Source organism: Atractosteus spatula, chromosome 11 (genome assembly GCF_055471065.1).
Source record: "Atractosteus spatula isolate fAtrSpa1 chromosome 11, fAtrSpa1.hap1, whole genome shotgun sequence".
Taxonomy (NCBI): domain Eukaryota; kingdom Metazoa; phylum Chordata; class Actinopteri; order Semionotiformes; family Lepisosteidae; genus Atractosteus; species Atractosteus spatula.
The window spans coordinates 43,667,730-43,694,960 of NC_142716.1; the positions used below are offsets into that span (position 1 = coordinate 43,667,730).

Consider the following 27,231-nt stretch of genomic DNA (forward strand, 5'->3'; position numbering starts at 1 on the left):
AACCAGTGATCCTTCTGACTCACCTGAAGGTTCCACCTTCCTGCAGGGCGTCAATGTTCGACGCCTCCTTGAACACCCAGTTCTTGGACGATGGAGTGTTTTCATCATGCGTCACCAGCAGAGCGTGAAGCCGTCTCTTCATGGTTTTCAAAAAGGAGGCTAGAAGGACAGAAACCAAGTAAGGTTTAAAATCCATCACCGTCACTCATACAACAAGGAAATACTGTAGTTTATGCTCCTCGTTTCAACCAAGTGTGTTTTTTTTCCAGCTAAGAATCACGGTTGAGTTGGTCTATATCCAATACCAAAAAAATGCAGAGGTAGTAATCATTCACTAAAATTCCCAGATGTCCGGTCTGCAGTCAGGAAAGCTATGACAAACTTAAGTCTCCCGTCGTTTGGCACCTTTCGTTTCCTCATTTTCTGCGAGAAGCGTCAGCAGTATCTCCAGTCTCCTGGTGCTGCGACTGCCCCCCTCGTGCTGGTCGCGCAGCATGCCCACCGCACTCTGCACACAGCTCCGCACCAGCGCCGTGGTGTCCAGGATGTCCTCCAAGTCCTGAAACAAGCCAGCAGAGGAACACAGTGACATCATCTCTTGGCCTCCTCTTGAGCACGGGCTGGCAGCGGTAGAGCACGGGTGTCCAGTCCTGGTCCTGGAAGGCTGGTGTGTTTGCAGGTTTTCTAGCTCCCTTCAAAGTACCTGCACTTGGAAAACTATAAGTTCCATTTAGGCATTTAAAACGCAAAAAAAAAAATAGTCTTAAAGTTGAAAGGAATATATGACATGTAACCACTAGTGTCATACTAAATACAGAAGTAAACGTGCTTGTTAACACTAAAGAAACAAAGAAATTTGACAATATTGTACTCACTGCACGGTACATAATATTGGATACGTAGTAATCACCGCCTTCAGAGTGCAAGATACTTACGGCATTCTCTTCCAGCGTAGGGCTCTCCATCTTAGTGTCATCTGTTTCCATTGCTAGAAAAGTGTTAATAAAATTCCAATAAAGATACACTACCAGCAAAGTTGTTAATAACATAGAGATAAAGAAAGATACCGATTCTGCTAAGTAGGCAATACCCATCACAAGTAATACTAATACTTTCTTAAACATATAGTACTGTACAGCTGTCTCTCATCATCTGTCCATGAACTCCATACAGCAATACATGGGCCTATATACACAGATCTTGTAATCTCTCTTTCTTCTTCTAAAACCTCACATTGGCTCAACACCATTAGTCACCCTAAATGTTGACAATTTTCTAAATTCCAGTTTTAGACAGTCTCATCCTAATTCCTATTTCAATACTTCACATAGTGAATGGAAACTCAGTGACCATTAAGATTTCACCATATTCATCAAGAAATCTACATAAAAATATTTTAAAACCTTCTGGTTTGTTGGGTTTTTCACGTTCTTCAAAGAGCTGACTGATAGTGAGACTCTTCAAGGTAGTAATGTCAGAGACAATGTCCTTTGACTTCCTGAGATCGTCAATGTGGACTGACCTCCAGGGTCCTATTCTCGCAAGGACAAAAGAAAAAAAAATTAAATGCACACTTTCCAATTCCATCATTATGAAGAATATGCAGAGTATTCATACAGTATGTACTGTATTATGAATGTATATTGGTTTATTATTAATGATCTCAAATGGACACAAATCATATTTTTATGATAAATTAAGTCTTTTCATGACATTGGTTTTGACTTCATCTAGTAGAGTAAATTTACAATTTTACCTCCATGGAATCCAACATAAGATGTTCCACCTTCCATTCGTGGCAGTTTAGTAATGAAGTACACCAAAATCTCTGTCATTTCATCTCTAGATTTATTGATCTCATTGATTGCAGAATACCTAAAAGAGAAATTGAAATGTAAACGTATGATGTCCACTGCCAGGTCTGTAGTCATTTCGGTAATGAGGAATGTACCATTCATTTCAAAACTCTGCTTACTTTGCAGACGCAATCAGGTTACTACTTTGTGAATCTTCAACAAAGTCCGTCTGAATAATAAGGATTTTGTTTCCAAATCTTGTATCCAGAAAACTCCTGAAAATATCAAAGTGACACTATTATGGCAATGCCCGTTTTACAAAGATTTTGAAGAGAAGTACACATTTGTTTTTCTTTCTTGGCAACTATAATAAGGTATTCCTGGAAGACAGGAAATGAGGAACACACCTGATCTTTTTGAGGAAGGAGTGCTCAGTGTCAAACTGCTGCAGGGAAAGGAGTTCAACATTCTGAAAAGATGTGACATCCTGGAGGAGTCTGTCAACATCAGATGCGGTGAGGAGTCTGGAGAAAGTTGTAACCTTCACAAAAATACGTTAGAAAAACTAAATCAATCGTTTCAGACATCTTGTCAGACATTTTCCATTTTAAAAAAGGAAACAATTTACAAACTAAATGTGTGGGGCAGAAAACGCTGCAGATAAGTATGTTTACAATGACTATAATCCTACAGACTGAAGTGGTATTCTCATATGAAAAGGGTCAAGAGTTTTTTACTTTTACTTTACAAGCAGGTGATAAATGAGGGTTACCTCCGTGAAAGATGTCTGACTCCTTTCCTGCAGCACGTGTGAAAGAATAAAGCTAGCAAGCGAATCGTGCTTCTGGGTCTCGAAGTATGCATTTGCCAGTTCTTCAGTCTCCACGTTGGACAAGCGGGTGCTACTTAGCCGAACCACAGAGTCTGGAGTGGCACAGTTCAGGAGGACGAGTTTGGCTTCCTGTAGGACTTTTCTTTGTTCTTCCGAGGCTCCCGAGTTCCCCTTTAGTTTTTCTGTCACTTGCAGGACCACAGAAGCGCAGGTGTCAGAATGGTAGCCAATAAAGACATCAGATGGAACGTAATTATGTGCCTGAGGATTGAGTGAGTGCTGGAAATTCACTGCAGTAAAATCTTTAACCCATTTCTCCAGCTCTTTCACAATTTGCTTCTGGTCACTTTTGAGGACAGTGTTGATGTCAAGGTAATGTTTTTCCAGCCTGTTAATGAGGGGGATAGGGAACTGCTTGTAGACCACTTCCTTCTCCTCAATGACTATGAGCCTGAAATCTCTGTGCACCCTGCACTTGACACGATGAGTCCCCAGCCCCAAATCCACATACTTCTGCCCACCAAGACAGACATAGTATTGGTTTAGTGCATCATACAGGCTCTCGTAGAGGTTTTGCAAGTTTAGAAGGACAATTGTCTGACCAGTTTCCATGCAGATCTTGACACGGTTGATATTGCGACAAATCTGGGTATATTCCTGATCTTTTGGGAAGCTGGAACCAAAGATTATTTCTGGTTGGTGCTGGTCTGAGAAAAATGTTTGCTGAAGTATCTGGAGAGCAGCGTAGTTTTTTGTGAGGACAAGCAGGTATCGGCACTCGTCATCCTGACCAACGGCCTCAATGTTCTGCCTCACCAGCTCCATGGTACTGATCTCTGGATTCTCCTTCAGCTTAGAAGTGAAAGCAGCCACAGTGTCCACATCATCTCTGCCACTGAAGTTTCTCAGCACCGCCTCCACAATCTGCTTGGCACTGGGTTCTTGATCAGAGGCCTTGGTCATCGCAAACACCATCTTTATTAAACTGTAATAATCCCGCAGGCCAAAGAATTCTTTGCCTTGTTCTATGCAAATGTTCAGATAAGCCCTGGCAAAAACTTGAAAGAAGCCCTGAACCTTCTTCAGAATCATCGGCTCCGAAGAACAGATACCCTTTGCACTTTCAATCAACTCTTTTTCATCTGGATCTCCACGGGACACAAAAATACCTCGGTTCATCTTGGCAGGGTCCAAGGCCCAGTTGGAGATGCCAATGAAGCCAACCTTTTTGTGTGGCAGAGGCTCATCATCTATGCACCCTTCTTCCAGGAGAGGGTGAAGGGTTTTCAGGGGCATTTTTGGTGAATCTTCTGCCAAGCCGATCTCATCCAGAACTACCACTGATATATACTCTGTTAGGTTCTTCCCCTCTTGGAAGCGTGCGCACTGCTTGAATGTATTAATGATGCCTTCTGGGGTTGAGTGAGGGCTGCACTGGAAGGAAACTAAGTGAATTTGCTTCAGCTTTTTGTACAGTTCTGAGTGTGCTGCATGGCCCTGCATTGCATCTGCAACTAAGGTCTTGGCCAATGACTTGGAGCTTCCTGGTTTCCCAACCAAGAATAGGGGGATCCGTAGTTCAATGCAGATTACCATCATGAAGACATTTTCTTTTAAAGCATTGTTTTTTGCTATTGTTTTACCCAAAGGTACACCACTCAACAGCAGGTCCTGCATGAGAGAGATTTCTTGCATTACTTTTACATGGGTGTTTGTTTCAGGAAGGTGCTTGCAGATTTTTCTCCTGTATTTCTCCTTCTTTTCCAAGCACGCATGATAGCATACTCCCACTGCCATAATCAGGGACCAGACAACTGGATCTCTTGTATTGTGATCATTGTGCTGATTGTGATCTTTGGTTTCAAATGCACGCAGCTCTTCCAGCAACATTGTATGGTTTCTGTAAAACCACACAAAGACTTGCATGCAGCGTTCCACATCCCTCAAGCTAACAAAGCTGCATTCATCCTTCATCTGCCTCATGTAAATCTGTGAGCAAGACAACACCTCTGTAATCATTTTGATGTAGTTAGCATGAATTAAAATGGTCTGAACGACTCTCTGAACAATTTGCTGAATGTACATTCTTTCAGTTTGGTCATTTAACTGCCCAAAGTCCCACACCAAAGGGATCATGCTTGGAGGTAGTGCCTGCACTCTGTACACAAGCTGTCGAAGTGGGATGGAACCCAATTTATCCTCAGTCTCCTCAGCTCTCACTCTGTATCCCAGGCCAGCCGACTCTAAGCGCTGAATCATCAAATCTGTATGTTTCCTGTAAGGATTGCATGCCGCAATAATCTGAAGGCCTGTGTTTTGACAGAGCGGTTCTCCTTCAACTGTATTGTCACAAAGGATCTCTTTGATACTACTCACAGCTTCTGTTGTGTTGGCTTCATCAAAGAAGAGGACTGAATCAAAAAGGAATTCTTCCTTATTGATTAAAGCCAAGGACATTGCTTCTCTAACTTTGGTGTAAATCATCTCTGCACTTGTCCCACCATGAACCTTAACAAGTTTCATGTTTTGTGAGGGAGCTCCACTCCTCCTCAGTTCACACAAGAATTTGATAAGCCTGGTCTTTCCACAGCCTGTTTCCCCCATGATTATGACAGGAATGCCACACCTGAACCGCATGTGGATTGCGAGCATTTTTAAGATGTTATCGGTGGTGAGTTCATAGGTTTCATCAGGGTCCAGAGGCCACTGAATGCCAAGCACATTGCAAAGACGTTCGATCTTTTCACCTCGGGGGAGCTTATCAAAGTCAATATTGAAAGGGACTCTCTGAAGCCTAAGGCCATCATATAGTTGCTTAGTCATGATGTTTTTCTTAATAATTTTCTGTGTTGATGGATCAATGGCATCGACCATATTTTGATCATTTAACTGAAGGTGAAAACCAATGAACGTCATGGAAATGTGGTCATCATTGAAAAAAATATAGGGGTGGGGCTCCGACTCCCACTTCTTCCTGATGCGGAAAGGAGCTAGGTCTTCCTCGTTGACCCCAGCAAGATCAACTTGCTGCCTCCCAGGGCTCTGATCAGAGATGCTGAGTGAAGGGGTAGCGAAATCCTTGGCCATCATAATCATGAAGTCGACCACAAAGTTCTTAAAACCTTGCAAAGTGTCGCCAGTGAAGTTCACATCACAGAACACAGATGTTTCACAGTCTTTCAGCTGAAGATTAAGAAACCAAGCAAAATTCCTCAGCTCTGCCCATGAAGGATCCACTATGCCACAATAGACAAAAAACATCTGCAGACATTCTACATGTGTTCCCTCAACACCCCTGTAGGTGAAGCTGTCAAGGTTCATCTTATTATGAAACCGTGTCAGATATTGATAGGGTCTTTGATAGGCTTCACTTCTGAATTCTTGGTCATCCATGAGTGGGTCACTGACATCTGTCATCCTGTCATCTTGAATCCTCATCTCCAACTCAAGTACCTCTTTAGGGGGTCGGCAAAATATTTTAGGGAAGATGTCCAGAAAGACATACTGAGGTTTAGAAACCTAAAAAATAAAATTAGTGTTCATTAAAATGCAAACTAAAATTAGGTTTGTATTCATTTTTGGCAAATTTTGGCATTTTTGGCCTTTGTATTCATTTTAAAATTATGACAGCTGCACTTGCAAAAATAAAGCATTGTGCACACAACCAAATTTTTCAAAGAAATCATTGTTATTATCGGACAGTGGCTTACTATACAACATGACAAAAAAGGCACTTGCATTTCTTGAAGATTTTCTGGGCAGTCCTCCTGAAGTCTCCAGGATTTCAATGACATACAAGTGCTTATTGCTGCATTTCCACATGTGCCCTTCCGTGTCCATTAAATAGTGCAAGACTAACAGTGTGAAGAGAAATTCATACAGGCCCTTCTGAACCTAATAAAATAAAAAAAGAAACATACTTAAGATTAAAGACCAAGGGAAACTGAACCACAACTGAGAGACAGACAAAAACGAGGAAAAACAAACTATCCACTAGTTGTTATACTTATTCAGAACATGTCTCACAGCTGCAAATCACAATGTTTTAATATAATTCCTACTTTCACTGTCTATTTATCATCTGTAATAAATTATATTTATCAATAAGCATAAAAGTATACAATAATCCCTATTGAAGAGCGCCCAGCTGGGATACACGGCGAGGGGCACGACAGGAGTAGTAGTGGTCAGGGCGGGGACTAGGAAAGCTGCTGACCAGTGCAGCTGACCCATTGCAGAACAGGCTTACAGTTTGGCGAGATCGCCCAGATTCTTGTAAATAGTTCCCCGGTTTCACACCCGTTATACTCGTATTCAATTGCCACCCTATCTCTGTGTGACTACCCGAATAGACCCCTGTGTGTTGCTCTCTCTCTCTTGCTCTCTCTGGCACTCACTCGTTCTCTCTCTCTCACTCTCACTCTGTCTCTCTCTGCTGGTGTGCAGGTGCAGGGATGCTGTGCTGGCTGTGCCGAAAAATAAAGCGCCGTTTTTCAATCAACGAGTGTCTGAGTGACTGTGTCCATCCTTGCCAAACCGGAATATGCTACATTGGTGTTAGAAGTGGGATTGGACAGCCCTTCGCCAAGGATGGCGAAATTAAGCAGGGGAGAGTGTAACGCATACGGCCGACATTACTGGTTGTATGAGCCGGCTTGCCAGCGCGGTGATGTCACCGCCCTTCCCTGTGAATAGCAGGGTCCTCAGCCGCTGGGCTGATGGGAGATCTCCGTTTAGCTCAGCTGGCTGGTTCCCTGTTGAATGACGCCGTAGTCCCGGGTTCGAGACCCCAGCGGTGGGGGGCTGACCTGAGGCGGCAGCGGCGAGGGCGCAAACCCACATGAACCCGAAAGCACTACACTATCATATTTGGACAATTAAACATTTCTACAATTTTAAGACAGTTGAGAACATACAGTACTTACTGAAGATGTGATATCAAAATGAAAGATTGTTAGCTGATGTTTCTTCTTGGGTGTGTTCAACAAGGACTGAAGGATGGCATTTTCATTGACTCTTGGCTCAATTAGGCGAATACACTTCAGCAATGCACTCTTATCTCTTGTGCTTTGTTTCAGTTTTTCTTGCAACCTCCGGATATACAGGGATTTGCCTAAAAACAGGTAGCACGGTTTTGAAATAGGCATTGTTGATAGTAATAATATACAAGATAGCAGATACATGAAGATATTACTATTACTAAAATGAACATACTGTATTTTCTAAATATGACATGTAATACACTACAGTTTTCATGTTCCAACATTGAAACATGAACCTGAGGACATAATTGGAAAATATAGGGACACATACTATATAAAACTTAGAACAGGATGAACTCTTAATGACGAATGGATGTGGGAGTACACGATAAACAACCTGGCTACTGAAAAGCTAAACGACCTGGATGGGACGAATCTGCTCCTCTTCTCATTCTGTTCCCTCTGCTTATGTTCTTAAAATGTTACAGGAAAAGTAAAGAATGGTGGTAAAGCATTCTCTCAATATAGTTTTATCAGAAAAAAAACTGACATTGATCTGCTGTACTTACCAACTCCAGCCCTTTTGGAGGACACAATTCCTACGAACATTCTGTCCTTAAAAACCGACGCTGCAGTTGGCACCTCTGTGGAAACAGTGTAGTGCCTGGAGAGGTAGGCCTGAACTTTGTCCAGATGCTCATGGGGGATCATGTGCACCTTGTGCTGGCTGAAGGCTGAGGGAATGTAAAAGTGCTCCCTGTCAGAGTTGCAGATGATCACCAGCCTGTAATCCCCCCTGCACTGCATCTTCAGCCTCTGAAATAACTGCTCAAATCTGTAGCTAACGTCATAGCTCAGTTCATCTGCGTACAACATGGTATAAATCTTCTTTCCCCGATAACCTTCTGTCAGGCACCTCCTCAGGAAGATCTCCACCTGCTCATACGGGGTGCTGGCTGAACAGAGGAGCACCTCATCATAGGTAGGAAGGTCCTCATCCATGCTGCTCATGTAGATGCAAATACAGGATGTCAAAATTTCATCATGTGGGCAAATTATGAGGTTTGGGCACCCCTGCTGCAGGCCATTTGGCAAATTCCTTTGGACAGTCTTCTTCTCTTTGTCTTCATTGGTAGCTAGAATTTCCAGCAGCTTCCCAAGTGTTCCGATGCCTATACAATTGGGCAGAAAATGCTTCATGTCTCTCATGTAAAAGTTCCACACCAGATCCAGCTTCTCTGCCCCCTTGGCACTGTGCAGTAAAGCTGGCAGGTCTTCAAGGGTGTAAGTACCGTCCTTGCTCCCCAGGAAAATATCCACTTTCATGTTGGTTTCGTCAACAAATGTCTGAAAGTCCATCTCTTCATCTGGCTGAGAGATATCCTTAAGATCATCATACTGCCACTTGTGCCAGCATCCCCTTATATCACTGACTGTGCAATTGGGTTTAATGAAGGAAAGCAACATTAGAACTTGGTCTTCAAGACTGTCTTGTTTGTCTGGAGTCAGTTTTTTGCACAAATAGACAATCTGCTCTGCAGTGTAGTAGTTGAGGAAGTAATGTTGGGATCTCTTCCTATCCATGAACTCTTTCCAGAACTTCAAGCATTTTTCCATTTTCTTGCAGAGATCTGGAAGCTCCTCTACCACTGATCCAGAGAACATTATCTCCCCAATTGTATTTTCAAGGTTGAAGTCAATGATGATACTTGCTTCACTGTGCTCACTGCAGTTAATATTAGCTTCCCAGTCTCTGAAGAGCATGTTCCCAGCAGCATGTAGATCAATAAATGATATAGCAAGTCTCTGAACACTGGAAAAAACCTGGAGTGACAAAGGAACATTTCATAATTGTCTAATAGTAATTTAACCAGAGATTAATGGTACAAACATAATACCACATTTCCCTGATATCGATCAGATCAAAACTTCCAGTTTGCAAAATTGGGTTGTGTGATATTAACTCTTCATTCAAAATAAATGAAGACCGTAACCTTGATTAAAATACCCTTCAAAAATTACTTGTCTATAATTTGATGGTGACTTTAACAGTTATTTAATTAGAAAGTGACACCAGTGCACTTTTCTGCAGACAGCAGACAATGTGACATTACAAGTGTTACAGGATCAAAATCTGACTTCTCAGAGGGTCTATTTGTACCTGACCTGCACTGATACAGGCCCTGAGAAAGACAACAGTGGAAGTCGTTAGCAGTTGCCTAAGGAATGCTAGGTTCACCTCTGCAAAGCGCTCCACTTCACACTGCCCCTGCTCTCCTTTCCCCGACATCAGCATCAGCTTGTTCTGCAGCTCCTTCAGGTCTTCCAGGGAATAGCAGCGCATGTCCTGGCCATCCTCATGCTCCTCAGGAATCCTCAATTTGAGAGCGGTGTCTAGATTCACCTGATGGACACAGTGAGAGAAGCTAGCATCAGCTTCATAATCAAATGGTTCAAGATTTTTTTGTATACTGTCATAATCATGCTTGGTGGGATAAAAAGCTCCGTTCAAGGCTAACAGACTACTGTCTCAGAACACATAAACGCATCATGCTGAAGAAGTGCACGAGTTTCATCCTAAAAACTAGCAACGCATCATTTCAGGTCACCCATTTGCCAAATAACTTGTATTCTTCGTTAAAAAACATATTTGTTCCTCATCACAAACCTTCTTCTGGTATTGCGAGCTGATGATATAGATGCCTTTCTGGTTAATGGCTGAAGCCAGAGAGAGTGAGGACAGTTCCACAGAGCCATGGCTGTCCTTCACCGTTTTCAGCCACTCCAGGTGGCGTGCTGTGTCACACTGAAACCAGAGAGAGAACCACAATCTTAATTGCTTTGTCAATCTACCCTCTTTGCCTGTTCCATAGTAGCAAACATGGATGTCTATACTTGTTATGAAGAGCTATGATCTGTTTAAGTTCTCTGGACTACTTCTTTTGAGCTATGTAGTTAAATCTCCATTAACAACCTTTAACATGGCAGTACAAAACCCCTTATGTTGTTTCAGAGGATGAATATCTTACCAGTTTCTTTGGAAGGTTAGGATCATTATCAAATGCCTTCCACAATTTCTTTAATGCATCCTTAAAAGCACTGAAACCAGTATCTGGCTTCAAGTCATACAACATGGAGGAGTATCCCAGGACAGCATCATGGAAACAAGCCACACGATCCACATCCAGGTCATTCTCCCCCGCAGATATAGATGCCAGGTCAACAAATACCTTCAGTTCATTGATATCTACAATTGAAACAAAACAAAATTAACAACATAAATTCAAGAAATAAAATCCACAAAGAGCAACCCATAACCAAAACAATTTTAAATAAATGGTATGCATGTACAAATAACCAAAATACTGTTTTTCTTTAATAAGTGCACATTCTGAAATAGCCCACCTTCAAGAGCTCCTTTTACCCAAAAGACAAAGTTTCTCCTTAAACCAAGCTCCAAAAGGCATTTCCTGCGGTCTTCTGTGATATCCACGAGAATCTTCTTAGCCTGGATTAAGTCATTATCAATGCGGTCCATACTCTCTCTTTTAAAATCCTCCTGTGTCTGAAAGTATCATTGAAAATACAATAATGCATTAAACTTGTCTTGCAAGGCAGCTGGATGACTACCAATTAGTTAGACCTGTTCCACAAAACACAACAAAATGTTGGATAATGTGGATGTAAATTATTAAGTTAAAAAGTAAGGCACATACAATTAAGGCTCATCATGTTGAAATTAAAGTGAAAGAAGAAAAGATTGAGCACTTACTACACTTAATAATGTCTGCAGAACATGGAAATCCCCATTAAGCTGGAGTGTGTTCTTCACATCCATAATGACCTGAGCAGATTCTACAGCCAGGTGGAGCTCATGATACTGCTGGATCTGCTGGATCCTGATTGTTATCCATCTTCTGTCATCAGATGGGTTAACCTTGCACATATTCTGGAGCTCTTTCTCCAGTTCTACATAGCGGTTTTTGTAAACTTCAAAAACATTATCCACCTCCTCCAATGTCAGTATACCTTTCTTAAGTTTTGAATAGATGTCACGATACATTTCATAACATGGCTCAAATATCTCCTCATTGATCACATCAGGCGTCGTCAGGCAAACAAGCTCTGGTTCTGTCTCCTCATCTTCATTAAGATCCCCTGCAGCCAGTTCTTTTGCTTGATTCTCCCAGCACATTTCAAAGATGTAGCTGTCTTTCAAAGTGTGCAGTGTTTCAGCCATCTGTCTGGTCTCTTCGTCAAGATGAAAATATGTGACCAGCCCCGCCTCTTCAGAAGATATTTCTTCCAGTCTGTGTACAACCATGAACTCACCCAAGTTCTTCACCTCTATGTTGCTTTGGCACTTTGATTCCAGCTCCTCCAAATTAACTGTAATACATACAGAATGAGATAAATGTCTTGGTCATGTTCTGTACATGCCTTTTCAATATGGCAAACATCTTAAAGATATTTCTAATTCACACCCCACCTTTTGACTGTAGTATATGATATTATAAAAATGTTTTATTAAAAACTTACAACTTCATAAAGCTTCCAATGAGTACTACTTCAAGAATGTATAAAAATCACAATTTACCAACTCTCATGCCAGAATTATTCAGCATATTTTAGCAGTCTGGAATTATAGCAAAAACAGTTTGAGTAGTACAATCTCTTTTTACATCTTCTCTTTTATTGATATTTCATTGTAATACTTATTTCTTAAATAACTATTCAATATCAGTTACCAAGCCTTTGGTTCAAATGCACATTAGCATACTGTAGATTTAAGAAATATTCTGAAATGCTACTCTTTAATAACGTATTAGAGAATGTCAAATATCTGGATTGATTTTGCATAGAGATTTTGATGTGCAACTGACAAAGGGCTACTAAAAATTAAAGCTTGACAATTCTGAGCATTTAGAAAACTCAAGGTGATTTGTTTTTCAAAAATGCTTTTTTGGAATATCAGTTTTCTTTTGAGCATACACACCTTTTACATATTCATTGATTTTCCGGCACATTGCGAGAAGACTTCCTACAAGCTTCTTTTCATGCATAACAGACTTCACCTCAGCTTCCCGCCACTGCAGCAATCTCTTCATGGCCCCAGTGTCCTTACACTGCTCACAGTCAGAGAGGCCTTCTGCAAAACCAAACAATCCTTTTTATGGAGTTCCATACTTTAACATTTGCCACTGTAAACTCTTGTTGCAGTCAATGAGGTTCAGTGCATAAAACAAATACACAGATGGAATTACAACACATTTGTTAAAAAATGAATATTTCAAACATAAATCTTTTATTTTAAGCTGGAAATAGAGTCAATTCACTACATAACTTACCTATTTTCAGTAATTCAATAAAACTGGTTTTCTTTAGAAAGATGCATTTCAGAATCTTTATTTGGATGTCTCCTCTGATGAACTGGTTTGTAATGGCTATGAAAGCTGAGCTTGCAATAGCAATCAGCTCTTTTGCATCATCTGTAAGCTGATCAACCAGTTTCCCATCTGCACCTGTAAAGAATGAGGGAAAAAAATAAAACTAATTAGCGATCATAGACTGTGATTAAAAATTTCAATGGAACAACAACAATGGAATTCTCATAAAACACAGTCATACAGTAGCTTCTTCTCTAGAAAGTGTACTTAGATTTAGACAATTAAATTTGTTGTTTATTGCTATTGCTGTTTTTTAATTTTTATTACTGCTATTTTTCCACTTCACTGAGAATATAAGAAAAGTAAAATAATGGTCAGTAGTCAAGATTTTTCTTTTAAAAAGGTGGCAAAATGATACCAAGAGAACCTGGAACTGCACCCGAACCCAGAGAATGTTTTTAAAGTGATCAATGTTTTCAAGTTTTCTAACTCAAAAATCATTAAATTGATGCTGTTGTGAATTGTCCCGTAAGCACCTTGTAACTGGAAGATGTTCTTGGCTGCAGACCAGTTGAGCAAGTGCTCGACAATGACCTCATCACCCTGACGATACTGTCCCCTTGAGTCTCTCGGCCAGGACTTCTCGATGATTGTGGACACCAGCTTTCCAAACTTCCTAAAATCATGTCTTTTCAACTTTTCGAAGAGACGCCCTTCTGATTTTTCCTGGTAATTAAAATGTTTTTTGGCATATCAACTTCTCAGCATATTAAGAAAAGCATTTCACTAAGTTACGCCTACAGTTCTGGAACTGCTTTTAACCCCTTAGTTTGCTTTCTTCCCTGTGACCCCACTATTCTAGAAGATTTAAATGATGTGTCATCATGAACAAGTACGTCTCTTCCATAAGTAGCATCTTGTAACTTACTGTTTTCCCATTTTACAATTTATGCTTTTACTACCTGCATGTAAAACCCTTCACTTGTCTACTGTATATTAAATATTATCTTACACGTAAATTTTGAACTTATCATGATCCACAATAAAAGCAATTTGAAAAAGATATGTACTACAGCCATTTAACTTGAGTCTCAACTTATGCATGTAACCATGCATTGAAAAAATGGTGTTGCAGACATATTTGTGTTCTACACTGTCTGGGGGGCATGTTGTTAACGTTGTTAACAAAAAAGAGACATGAGAAAGGGTGGAAAATTTTCAAAAAGGAACCCAACTTAAGTTAAGTTCTATGTGGCATACCACATAGAGTCAGACTGGAATATATATTGCTGGAATCTGAAGTAGAAACCAGGCCTTAGACTGCTGCCTAACCAATATTTTATAATTCACTTATTTTTAGATAAACTTTAATTCTTCAACTACTATATCTGAGATTTGTAACCCAAAATCAATTTAAAGCAAAGAATATTTAGCCACTTATACTTACAGATATGTTACAATACAGTAAAAAAGGATGAATAAGATTTAAAATCTGTAACGGTTCAAGCAATTATGGACAGAAAACAAAGATGTATACCTGGCAAATAGAATTGACAGATTCCAGGGCACATTTTTCAAGGCATCGAGATATGTGCGGATGAGTATTGCTCATCTCTTCATTTTTACTGCAGTAAATTTCAATCTGATTCATTGGAGGCTCCTAACAAACAACAACAAAAACAGCAAAACAAAACAATATTTACGAAAAGGCATACCGTACGTAATCAAACGCATCCATGTATTTGATTATTATGTATCATCTAACCAATACAATGCAGGGTCACGGGAGAGCTGGAGTCTAGGCAAGGAACCTACATAAGGCAGGATACTCCCTGGATGAGACGCCAGTCCATCACAGGGCACACACGGATACAAACACACACACTCACTCCAGGTCTAGTTTTCCCTTTGGACTGTTATTCCTACAGTATATACCATCTGTATTAATGGAATACAGGATTTAGGTCTATGCACAGAGAATTGAATACTTCTTGAACTGAATAGGTGATCAAATTCATTTTAGATGCATAATAATTTGGGACTCGACCAGTAAAACTGCCTGTTGAGTCTCTCAGTGTCATTAGCCTGCCTTGAACAGGAGATTCTAAGCAGCATGCAGCTGTCCAAGAACAAGCAGGGTCTGGTAGGTACAGTAGTCACAGGATCTTCAGCTTGTGGAACGATAAGTGCTGTGAGGATGAAGTATTATCAGGGACAAATGTAACTCATGTCTGATCCTTTCTCTACTATACAGTAGATCCAAAGAGGCTGGCAGTGCAAAAAAATGGCACATGGCTCAAGCATGCATGTTTCAGGGGAAATGGGTTTGATTCTCCCTCCCCTGTAGTGATATGAGGAAGTTGCTGAACAGGCTGGAGTTTTAGTAGTATTCCACATTGCATACTGTATTTACCATTGTTATTCTTTGTTTTAGAATAATTATCTAAACAATCGCTTTTGCAAAAACATCTATTTAGAAGCCACACTGCAAATTGACTTTTTTTTACCTGTTTAAGTTTTCCTTCAAAATCATTCCGAAGAGTATCCCTCCAGAAACTGGTGAATTCTTTACTTCCAAATGTCAGGGACATTGAAATGTTCCATGCCTAAATTAATTCATTTTTGAAGAAAAAAAAAGGTATTTCTGTAATTTTTTTTCATCGTAAAACATACAAAATATAAAGTTGAAAGTGAACTGCACAACACCTAAACTTTATCTAAGTAATGAAGGGCACTATAAACCCAAGATGATCCATTCTGCAATCACAAATAACCAAACATGATGCCAAACATCAGTTCAATGAGCCCAAAGTGTTGCTGAGAACTACTGAACTTTTAATAACAACACTTGCCACTTAATTTTCTTGCATTATTAATATCCCATGTAATTTACCTTCTTCATATTTAAGGGCACAATTTCTAACAAAAGGTCAGAATTAGTCATCATTCCCATGATTTTAGTCACATGACATCATTCCTATGTTTTTAAACCTTTGTCCAAGGCCCAGAAGATGAAAAGGTTTTCTGAGATGCAGTCTTAAAATGCTGCACACAGCACTTACAGTATTACACTCTACCACTGTTACACTGGGAAGTGGGATAAGGATATGTATTTAATGGTTTATTCTATGGGCTCTGAAATGTTTTAAGAAAACGTTTTATACATTCTTATGAATTTTTGTTTTTACATTTTAATTAGAAAATGATTTACAAAGTTTTTAATGACATTAATATTTTCTCAAGAACCATAAAAAATATTTGTCTTATCGAATTTGGTGATGGTTTTATTCAAAATGATTTTAAACCTCCAATTCTCTCTACAAGATTTAGTCCCCATTTATACAGCTGGATTACCTGGAGCAGCTCAATAGGTAGAGCAGCAGTGTTGCCTTTAAGATGATTTAACGTTCTGTGTTGCTATACTTAATTCACATTTTTGAATGTCAGTGTTGGATGATTTATAAAAAGAAGGTGCAAGAGGAACATGCAAACTCCACACAGACAGAACCTTAAGGTTGGAACCCAGGACCCTGCAGTCCTAAAAATATTAGGCATCATGCCCCTGCTGATGCCACCCAGATTTCAGAAACTAGCTCAGCCAACATCGTACACATCAGCAAATCTTACCTCTATTTCATTGTTAGAAGAGAAATCAATGTAGTAAGTGCCATTCAGCAGTTTGTTACGGAATGTGCTTTTTATCCAATTTCTAATAATTTGCAGTGTCTCCTGTAACACCTCATTATTTCTACATTCCAACTCAGTGTCACCACTTTCCATTGTCTACGACATAAGTAAAGAAATATTTATATACACATTATCACATACAATAACTTTTTGATCAATTAAAGGGCAGTGCAAAGCTATTTCTCTTAAAAAAAGAATGGGAATCTGTGTGCCACGTTATAGATCATTCATTGCAGCTGAAATATTAAAACAAGCATTTTGTTCAAAGAACTTTAAAAAGTAAATGCATGCGCACAATTTCATACATACCACAGGAGGAAAAAGTCCAGCAAATTCAGCCATCACAATGACTAGGTTCATGCAGCTGATGGGAATCTCATAAAACCTCTGTTCTTTTGTTAAATTGCAGATGTTTTCCAAAAGCTTCACAGTTGTTTTGAAGCAAGTCTCTCCATAACTGTCACTGTCACAACTGTAAAAGAAGAAATGTTGCTCAGTTGCTAACATCTCAACAAACTGAGGACATACGACTGTGCATCAAAAACTAGTGGCATTCTTTCAAAAACTGACCAAAATTCTTAATCATGATGACAGATCATTATACAAAAAATGATGGTTTGTCACTGTAATCTGTTTATAATAATGTGTATTACAGTCAGTAAATAATATACATTACTTTTAAAGGAAAATTAATTTTAATTTCCTCAATTTCTATTTTTCTACAGCTTTATTCCTCAGACTAAATTCAGTTACTATAATGTAGTTTCCAAAGCAACAACCTATACTTTTTTAAATAAATTATTTTTTAATTAATTGGCATTGCAGTTCAGATTACAAAATAAATATCAAAATTATGCAGTCCAAACCTACAATATCGAGCTTAAGTTCATACCTGTACTGTTGCTCACTGGCTTTACTGAAGAGGTGGGATAATAGTTGCTGTACAACCTGCAAAAGTGACTGATATTTAACATGAGTACAGCTGTAATTGACATTATGTATCTCAAATACTATCATCCATTGCACGTGAATGCAAAGTGCAGCAAAGAGCAGATCTGTAAGTGTCTTGAATGATGATTGACATCAGATGAAAAATTGAAAGAGAAAAATAACAACTAACCTCATAGTTAGAGTAGGAAATTTCTTGTTTTAATTTGAACATAAATCCGTGCAAAATGTCCAAGAGATCAACTGGTACAGAAGAACTATACTCAGCCAAGTCTTCCAAATTCAACAAGCACATCCATGAGCGAGACACTAGACGGTCCACTTCAACTAGGTGTTTATTTGCTGTCATCACCTTCATTATAGCCCTTTAAAAAGGCATTCATGGGTGATTAAGAAGTTCTTACACAGTGCAGTTTTGTTAACCATATACAGCATCACATGCACTAAGCCTTGCAGTCACTCCAGTGTGTCACAATAAGGTTTGAAAGATCAATTAATCAAAATTACACCAAAACATTTGATTTCCAGAATCACCATACTTTATTTTCCTTAAACCATGAATACAGAATGAGATAAGTATTGATATTCAGTACCCATAAAGTTACAGTTTCATTAATATTTTGAAATGAAAGAATAATCCAAAAGACCTAATTATACTTTAGCCATAGGAAATACATCTAAGAATATGTTTCTGCACCAATTGTCTATTCTATGATAGGCATACCTTCGGTCTTGTGAGCTTGACGCAAACTCCATTAACTTGATTCCTTCAAGCCCAACCCAGGACATAGTACATTTTGAGCTTGCGTTCACTGGCAAAGACTCAAATGGTTGACTGTCGCTTCTCAATAAGTGTAGTAGAGGAATTATCAAAACCCACTTGACTAGTTTGGAATTTACTCCTGCCTGACAAAACATCCTCACAGAATCCAAGATGCTGAAAGATAAAATAAAGGGAGTTAACCCAATCAGCTGTGTCCTAGTGATTATACATTGTTTTCCCTAACTTACAAGTTTTGATTTTCACTCATCTGTTATTATCTAATATACTGTAGTACTAGAACCCTCTTGTAACAATAATAATAATAATAATAATAATAATAATAATAATAATTCCTTCAATATAGGAAAGTCCAGCAGTGTTACCATCCTCTAGCCTGATCGCATCAGATCTGAGAAGCTAAGGAAAGCTGGGCATGGTCAGTATAAGTGTGAGAAGCTTTTAAGAAATTAGGCTTGACAAACCAATTACTGCTGTACTGTACAGTAAGTGGTGCTGGTGGACCAGTTGGTGGCATTTTTTCCTCTGGACTAAAAATTCTAATCAAATGTTCTCATCAGATTACCAAGGGATAGATGCTGTAGGAGGTACCATCCTAAGGATGAGACATTTAACTGAGTTCACAGACCAATAGATCATTATGCTTTAATTGCTGTGTCCCAACTAAATTCATCTCCGCCACCTGGTGTAATGTGTGGTAGTACTACTGAGACATGATGACTGACGTGCCACCCCGGTGGGTGCTAAACATCCATGGATGGTGGATGAAATCTCCATTAGATTCTTCCCCTGACTAGATACAGTATGAACATTTTAACAAGCACATGAATTGCATTGCAGGCACAAATGAGGCAGTGATTAGTATGGGTTCCATTCCAAACCTGGGGTGCTATCTGTATGGAGTTTGTATAATCTCCCCGTGTTCACGTGGGTTTCTTCTGTGTGCTCTGTTTTCCTTCCACAGTCCAAAGACATACTGGTAGGTAAACTGACTTCTGGGAAAATTGGCATTAGTGAGTGTTTGCGTGTCTATGTCTGCAAGTGCCCTGAGATGGCCTGGCATCCCATCCTGGATGTACCCCACCTTGCCAGGATAGAGTCTGTCTCTCCCACAGCCTTGAAGGGAGTTAGAACATGGATGGATGGATGTATTGCATTGTAATACAATAAATCCGATTCCTCAAAGAATCCTAGAAGAACAGTATAACACTCAACATAATATTGCACATTCTAATGCAGTCCCGAGACTGTTTATGCAAACATAACTGGTTGTTCTCTCTGCAGATCAAAGAAATTGTCAATGTAGCTATCAATCTAGTTTTTAAAACATCACTATATTACTCACCATTGTTCATTCTTTATACTCTGTATGAAGTCTGTCCAGTACAAAATGAATTCTTCTTTTGTTTTGTTCGGCAAGCACAAAAGATTACATAACCTTGACATCTCCCCAGTTTCCAGAGAGATATGGTATTTGGTCCAAATGACCAGCATAATTACACCAGCCTTTAAAGGGTCTTTGATCAAACCATGACTCAATTCGCTATTTTTTTGCAACTGAGGAACAATGCTTTCAATCATGAACTCTTTTAAGAGGCTTTTCACCTGAAAGAAAAAACAACATTACATGTTACACCCAATGACTGATTTATTGCGAATCATGTAAAGAGATCAAGTAACAAGTAACAAGAAGAAAACAAAAATACACAGCAAATCTGAACCTCATTTGCTTCCAAGACAATGAATGTTTTTTTTCTGTATTTCCTATTTTATAATATGGATATTTGTTCTGCTTTTAATTATGGTTTAAAATGAAGTAACTAGTGCTTCCATTTTGAACCTTACCAATGGCATGGAAAAAATATTAACTTGTCTCTTAAACAGGTTCAGACACACGATCTGCCATAATAGATATCAACCTATTACTTAATCAGTAGGAGGCCAGTACAACTGGAACCCTTCTATTAAAAATACACTTTAGCCTAAAAATGATTTACCTCTTTCTCCCCATACTCCAGAGAGGACCACCTCTTCTGGGTGTCTTCATACACAAATGGGTCCTTGTATGTCTCATAAAACTGATTAAGTTGGGTGAAACAACTTTTCCAATTAATGTCACCCCAGAGCTGGAGAGGTTCAAAGATTGTTTCCAGCATGAACTTGCCAGCAATCTGTCTTCCTTTCACAACTTTATTCTTTTCTTCAAACCAGACCAGGCTTTTAATACGTGCTATCACACCTTTAGAAGGCTCAACACAGATTATGTCATCATATTGATGCCACTCTCCTAAAAAGCACAAGAAAAAGAGGAATGGTATATTGCGCCACTTTAACATTTTATTGAATATTTACATGAAATACGTATTTTCTTTTATCAGAAACTACTTAACTAGGCAGAAGGCATCTAATATTTGTCAGATTTCTGTCCAGACAAACAGGGAATATATCTTGTTGTACCTTGTTCACTTAAAAGATGTGGCTTGATGAATAAGCATCTGTTAACATAAGTCTGCGTATCCAGTTTATAAATGTGCTCAAACTCCATCTCATACTTTTTTCCTTTGGATTTGTATACAACATATTTATATGGTATAGAGACAGATGCATATTTTTTGGATGTTACTAGCCGGCCTTCAACAAGAAACCCATGTTCCCCTAAATTCCTGTAAAACAAAATACAAATGGCTGACTTAATACAAAGCTCGTTTGTTTAATCCAAGGATTTAGTTGTTATTTTAACACAGATTTTTCCAATAGGTTGTTCATGTAGTACATTTAAAAATACGCATGCTTACCGAGTAACATCCATTTTAACTGTATCCTTGTCCCATGAACCAATCCGTTCTCCAGCTCGCAAATAAACTAAATCCTGTTGTGGGTTTAGTTTAAAATCCTTAGAGAGGACAGCATGGAAGCAAATGGTGAGTCTGTCAGCAGCAGGAATAAGCTGTGAAGGCTCTAAGCTGCAAAATGGTTAAATAAAAAAGGAGAAATTCAGTGTAACTTTCAGTTCATCCACAAGAATTATAAAAGTCGGATGATGAAACTACAAGTGTCCAAAATCAAACTTTATACATGAAAACCAAATAAATAATTTGCCCCTTGTTAAGAAAGGTTATTTAAAAATCATAACAAACATTTTCCTTTTGTAAAGGAAAACAGTTTGCAATTTACATTATGAATGTAAATAGCATTGCTGCCTCACAGCGGAAACATTCGACAGCGTCATTCCAAGACATTCCCAAGACAGCAAAATCTGTATAAAAAATGTAAAAATAAATGCTTTCATAGAAAATCAAGAACAATTAATGCAAACAAATTATTTTTAATTCTGAATGCTTTGTGATAAGGCACTACCTGGATTACTGTAACTCTAAGAGAGAAAGAGATTAAAATCAAGACACAATTGCATAACTATATCATAATACATACTTCTTAGGTGGATCCACTTCCTTGTTCTTCTTTTTCCGGGTTACCACTTTAAAATCATCATTCTCACTTTGCTCGTGGGTTGAGTCCTTTTGCTCCGAGATTCCCGAAGAAGTAGGAGTTGAATCAGTGCTGCTGGATGACTGCTGCACTTCCATGCTCTCAATTTGTTCACCTCGAGATTTCAAGGAGTTTTCCACCAATTCTTCCTTTTTTAGACTCTTATTTCCATGGGATACGCTCTCGTCTGCCTGTGTTCAAAAACCAGACAACCAAAAACAATTCATTATAAAGCAGCAAGTACAAAGGCATAACTGAATATCTTATTTCCCAAACAAGGAAGTGAAAAGGCTTCAGAATTGCAGGTGTGCCAGCAAGGATTACTGACAGTCCTGCTTTTGTTTTTGGATTTGGGGAAGAGAATTATAGAACAAGTAACAAGTCACCTTGAGAGATAATTGTTTATTGTTTTTTTTTTAAATAATCAATTTTAAATCAATTAATCCAGGGCTTTCTAAAATTCCATATTAATAAATGTGACACTTTTACCAGAGCAGTGCGGTGGCTCTGTGGCTAAGGATCTGCGCCTGTGGCTGGAAGGGTACCGGTTCGTATCCCGCAGCCAGCAGAGGAATCCTACTCTGTTGGGCCCCTGAACAAGGCCCTTCACCCCAGCTGCTCCAGGGGTGCTGTATAAATGGCTGACTCTGCGCTCTGATCCCAAGCTCCTCTCCCTGTCTGTGTGTCTCATGGAGAGCAAGCTGGGGTATGCGAAAAGGCAAATACCTAATACAAGAAATTGTATAGGGCCAATAAAGTGATCTTTCCTTACTTTCCACTTTTTGATAGTGTCCTCTCTTATATTTGGGATAAAATAGAGCTTAAAAACAAGACAAAAAAATATTCTGCATCTTTTCTTGAAAAAAAAGTTATATTACCTTCGCCTTATTCTGTGAAGCATGGGCCTTTCCTTTATTAGCAGAAGTTGTGGTATTTATTTTTTGGTTTTGCAGTGCATCATTTTTTGAACGCTCTGCTGTCTGTCTTGTTTGCTCCACGGCAGCATTCTGAACAAGTTTTGTCTGCTGCACGTTTGCCGTGTCCTTTCCGCTCTTGACACTTTTGTTATCCGTGGCCTTCGTCTGCGGTTGTTTAGGTTTGCCTGCAGCTCGAGGTTTTTGCTCAAGGTCTTGCTGTCTCGCAGGCTCGGCTGGCTTCGGCTCTGCCCCTGGAGAAGACGCAGAAGCCTCTCGTGTGGCATTACGGCTACAGTGAGAGGAGCTGCCGCCTTCTGTGCTCCGTTGTGCACTTCCAGTTTGCACGCGATGTGGAGTAGGAGAGGAGTTGCTGCCTTCTCTGCTCTGTTCAGTGCTTCCAGTCTGCGCTTGAGGTGGAATGAGAGAGGAGTTGCTGCTTTCTGTGTGCTGCTCAAACTCAGGGTTTTTCCGTCTCTCAGGCTCCGCTGGCTTCTGCACGGCCCCTGGAAAAGACGCAGAAGCCTCTTGTGTGGAGTGATGGCTACAGCGAGAGGAGCTGCTGCCTTCTGTGCTGGGTACAACACTTCCTGTTTGCTCCTGAGATGGAATAAAAGAGGAGTCCCTGCCTTCTGCGCTCGTTTCAGTGCTTCCAGCCGGCACGCGAGGTGGCATGTTGGTCTTCACAGTCTCCCGTGTAGCTTTTTCAAAGGGTGCAGAGTCAGACATCTTTCTGGTTTTCTGAACCTGTGCAGGACTGCCTGGGCAAGGCTCCTGAGAAGCCGTGTTGGTGTTTACAGGTTGAGTAGATCTGCCTGCTTCCTGTATCAAAGCAGCAGTGTCATCCATTGCACCAGACTCATCCTCGTAGTCAGAGGGCACTGCTTCCTCTTCGACTGCTGAGGTGGGCTTGTCAGTCAAGGAGATGTCAGAAAGCTCCGTCGCCATTTCCTCAGACTCCAGAGAGGAAGACTGTTTGCTTTTCTTCCTTTTATCCTTCTTTTTTTTCCTCTATATGAAGAAAATATTATTAAAAAATTACACTTGTATTAACAAGGGCTAAAAGCTCACAATGATCTTTACCCCAGTACAATCAGGGTATACATGACCATGCACACTGTGCAAAAGAACAAACAGTGAAAAAAGAACAAATAGTCTGCTTGGACTATTAAAACCCAAGAGGTGCAACTTAAAAACAGTCAGTTATTACTTAAAATCCTGTGCTAAACATATGGGAAAATTTGCGAAGATTGCTAAAATCAAAGGTTAAAGAATACATTTTCCTTTCAAAAGAAATATATACTGTATACACGTCTCCCAAGTAATAACTGCACCTTCTTCTTTGGGTAGTCCTCATCCTCACTGTGCCGTTTCTGCTCGTTGTGCTGGATCGTTGTGCTGTCCACAGATGATGGCTCACTGTCTGTCCTCTGCTCATCTCCTCTTTCCAATTGATCTTCCCGTACCGGGGGCGTCTTGCCTGTAATCAATAACACACCAGGCCTCGATTTGCGTCACTTGTCGACTCAGCTCTCTACCACCTGGATGCTGACTTTTTTCAGGTTTTCACTCACATCGTAAATACAGCTGTCCTTTCAGATTCAGAGAAGTTTAGCACTGGCAGCAGGAAAGTTACTACATGCACTGCTCTACCTACCCACCTTGGAGAACTTTATTACTAGAACCCCATATACAACAAGTAACATATGTCTAAACACAAAAAAACAATACACATATACAGTATGTGGACAACCAAGTATACTTTGGGAATTGCTATACATTATATCTGCCGTAACTAATTTACTTTAGCAACATGGGAGAAGCATGATGCTCAATTTTTACTACAGCAGTGTTCCACCTGGGATCTGAACCCATAACCTTTCAGACTCCAGAGCCCTAACTACCACGCCATCGGGACTGTAAGGAAAACACTGTCAACAAGAGGGTAAATGGTTCACAATGCATTTGATGTCTACAAAATAGACAATCTGCAGATGTTTCAATTATTTTCAGTTCAAAATCCCATTGTATAATTCTCTAAATTACTATACTGTATGTACTGTAAATTATATAATGTATTAACTAATAAGAATAAAGTTATTAAATATTTAAAAAATATTATTTTCCACTGAAAAAGTAATTCATATCTACATTTCAGCAGGTATACATTGCTTTAATATCCTGTGTCACTTTTGCAAAACACTCTTTCTAGATGCAATTTTAGAGGCAAATGAGCCAACACCTCAGCCTCAAGAATAATGATCGAACCCTGGGCTCCAGTGTGCCGCCCTTCCATCCTTTAGCAGGTGTTAAATTGGTCAAGTTAAGCCCAGACATATCTCAATTAGGTTGTTAAGAAGTAAAGTGAAAGAAAAATGCTGCGGCCCTCCAGGTCTGAGGTCTGAGGTTTGTGCACCATTATTTAAGCTATTGAGAGATATGGCTGGAGTATGAAGTTCTAAATTTGAAAACTGCTGCTCAGCTGAAATGCCATAAAACATTATGCTTTAAGAAACACATTGGTACATTATCTCAGATCAGATTCTCGGATCAATATTTTTCAATCCAGAACACTGAAGCCGAAGGTTTTGTAAGAAAGAAGGAGAAAAGAAGTAGGAAAGCACTGTACTAACCTTGGCTGGGAGCTTGAGATTGTGAAAGTTTCTTCCCGCATTCACTGCAGAATTTAGCATTTTGCTCCGCTGCTACATGTCCACAGTCTGAGCACTTCATGTTCCAATTTCAGTCCAACAGTCTCGAATCAGAGTCTGGGAGGAAAAGGAAGGGATCTTCTAGCTGCAGTTTTGTTTAAAGGAAAAGGCTGACTCATAAGGTCATATGTCTCACTGCAAATTCTTTCACTTTCTATTCTCCTTTTACAGGATGTTGCCAAGAAAAAGCTGCTAACTGTACTTGCAAGAGGCATAATTAATGATTGACGACAAAACGCACATTTTCCTGCTGCTCGACTTAAGTCACATTGTCTGTTTTAGTTCTGAATAGAAGGCGGCACATTCTAGAAGTTCAAGTTGTAAAATGGAGCAATTGACTTCCTAGAGAATCACTTAAACTAGAAAGGCACTGACTAAAATTAATGCTGCTTTATTTGTTCTTTTTAAATATAAAATTTGTTTCAAATGAAACTTATTACTTGATTTACCCGTATTTGTACTTTAGTTTAAATTGGCATGGAGAATAAAAATGATAAAAATCAAATAATGTTTTGCAATAACTATATAGCACTTATCTGCAAAGACAGCGAGACATTATCTTGCATATGTTATTTTTTATACATTTATCCAACATCAGAAAGCCACTTATTCCTTGTAAGGCAACCCAGTGCTTATCTTGGAAGCACAGGCTGGAATACAGGAACACATTCTGGACTGGATGTCAGACAATTGCAAGACACACACACAATTGAGATGTCAATTTATCCAATATGTCTTTGGAAGGTGGGAGGAATAAAACACATGGAAACATGGGAAGAGCAGTAAAATACAAACGAAAGCTGTCCCTGTTCAGAAGTTGTCAATCTTCAAATTTGGAAAGGAGAAGCATAAACTTTCAGCTGCTGGGCCAGGAGTCAGAAGGCTCGGCAGACAAAACTGTGTTTCTTTCAGCTTGGAATTAACCTTTATTTCCTTCTTGGCAGCCAACGCACAGCGACGCAACACCCCATTCAAAAGCATTCAAATCTGCTTGTTGTGAATTAAAATGTACAAAACGCAAAGCATTCCAGGTTTAATAACTCAAAATTATAATAATCTCAGTATAATTCAATGAAAGCAGCTCATTCCCCCGAAGGAACAATAGGAAGATATGGTTTATGGCTTGTAATAAACACTTAAGACACAGATTTATCTCACCCCTAGAGTGAGAGAAACTCACTTTTATCAAAATTATTCAAATGATGAATGGACCTTTTTCCATCCATCCATTTTCCAAACCGCTTTATCTAATACAGCGTGCTGAAGCCTATCCCAGAAACCACCGGGCACAAGGAGCATTGCAGGGCACACAAAGACAAAAAGAGACATACAGTCCCCACACTCACCCCAGGGCCAGCCTTCCCAGAATCCCATTAACCTAACAGTGTGAATGTGTTAGAGCCGTGGGAGTAAACCAGAGCACTCATCCAAAACCCACGTACTGTACAAACCACGCGCGTATACTGTAACACCCCAGGTATGGACTCGAACCCAGGGTCCTGGCACTGTGACACAGCAATGCTTACACCACCACTTTTCTGTAATTAGAAAGTGCAAAGTGTACTGTTTATACAAAGGGCTCGGTCATTTCCTCTTTTTATTCAACTAATTCTGAACTCCATGGTTTTAAAAAAAAATAATATTACTACCTAGTCCAGAATTTCCGAATCCTGGTCCTGGAGATTTTAGTTCAGTTGGTTTTAG

At 39.5% G+C, this 27,231-nt stretch overlaps 1 protein-coding gene across 1 annotated transcript in view; it reads right to left on the bottom strand.

Annotated features, from left to right (window-relative positions):
• The window catches only part of LOC148824105 (E3 ubiquitin-protein ligase rnf213-alpha-like), a 47,214-nt gene that overhangs the window by 18,503 nt on the left and 1,480 nt on the right, over positions 1-27,231 (bottom strand). The window contains exons 2-35 of the mRNA XM_088927403.1: positions 25,450-25,584; positions 24,151-24,296; positions 22,781-23,827; positions 21,846-22,093; positions 21,209-21,376; positions 20,871-21,076; positions 20,411-20,700; positions 19,759-20,018; positions 18,357-18,569; positions 17,805-17,997; positions 17,577-17,632; positions 16,994-17,156; positions 16,625-16,780; positions 15,505-15,603; positions 14,535-14,657; positions 13,534-13,723; positions 12,959-13,132; positions 12,607-12,759; positions 11,383-11,999; positions 11,016-11,175; positions 10,640-10,857; positions 10,279-10,416; positions 9,850-10,014; positions 8,180-9,434; positions 7,554-7,741; positions 6,367-6,522; positions 2,569-6,147; positions 2,204-2,337; positions 1,976-2,071; positions 1,757-1,875; positions 1,404-1,532; positions 936-988; positions 406-559; positions 24-159 (exon numbers count right to left, since the gene is read on the bottom strand). Of these exons, the coding sequence (XP_088783529.1) occupies positions 24-159; positions 406-559; positions 936-988; positions 1,404-1,532; positions 1,757-1,875; positions 1,976-2,071; positions 2,204-2,337; positions 2,569-6,147; positions 6,367-6,522; positions 7,554-7,741; positions 8,180-9,434; positions 9,850-10,014; positions 10,279-10,416; positions 10,640-10,857; positions 11,016-11,175; positions 11,383-11,999; positions 12,607-12,759; positions 12,959-13,132; positions 13,534-13,723; positions 14,535-14,657; positions 15,505-15,603; positions 16,625-16,780; positions 16,994-17,156; positions 17,577-17,632; positions 17,805-17,997; positions 18,357-18,569; positions 19,759-20,018; positions 20,411-20,700; positions 20,871-21,076; positions 21,209-21,376; positions 21,846-22,093; positions 22,781-23,827; positions 24,151-24,296; positions 25,450-25,549 (11,282 nt within the window). The 5' untranslated portion in view covers positions 25,550-25,584. The remainder of the gene's footprint in view (positions 1-23; positions 160-405; positions 560-935; positions 989-1,403; positions 1,533-1,756; positions 1,876-1,975; positions 2,072-2,203; positions 2,338-2,568; positions 6,148-6,366; positions 6,523-7,553; positions 7,742-8,179; positions 9,435-9,849; positions 10,015-10,278; positions 10,417-10,639; positions 10,858-11,015; positions 11,176-11,382; positions 12,000-12,606; positions 12,760-12,958; positions 13,133-13,533; positions 13,724-14,534; positions 14,658-15,504; positions 15,604-16,624; positions 16,781-16,993; positions 17,157-17,576; positions 17,633-17,804; positions 17,998-18,356; positions 18,570-19,758; positions 20,019-20,410; positions 20,701-20,870; positions 21,077-21,208; positions 21,377-21,845; positions 22,094-22,780; positions 23,828-24,150; positions 24,297-25,449; positions 25,585-27,231) is intronic.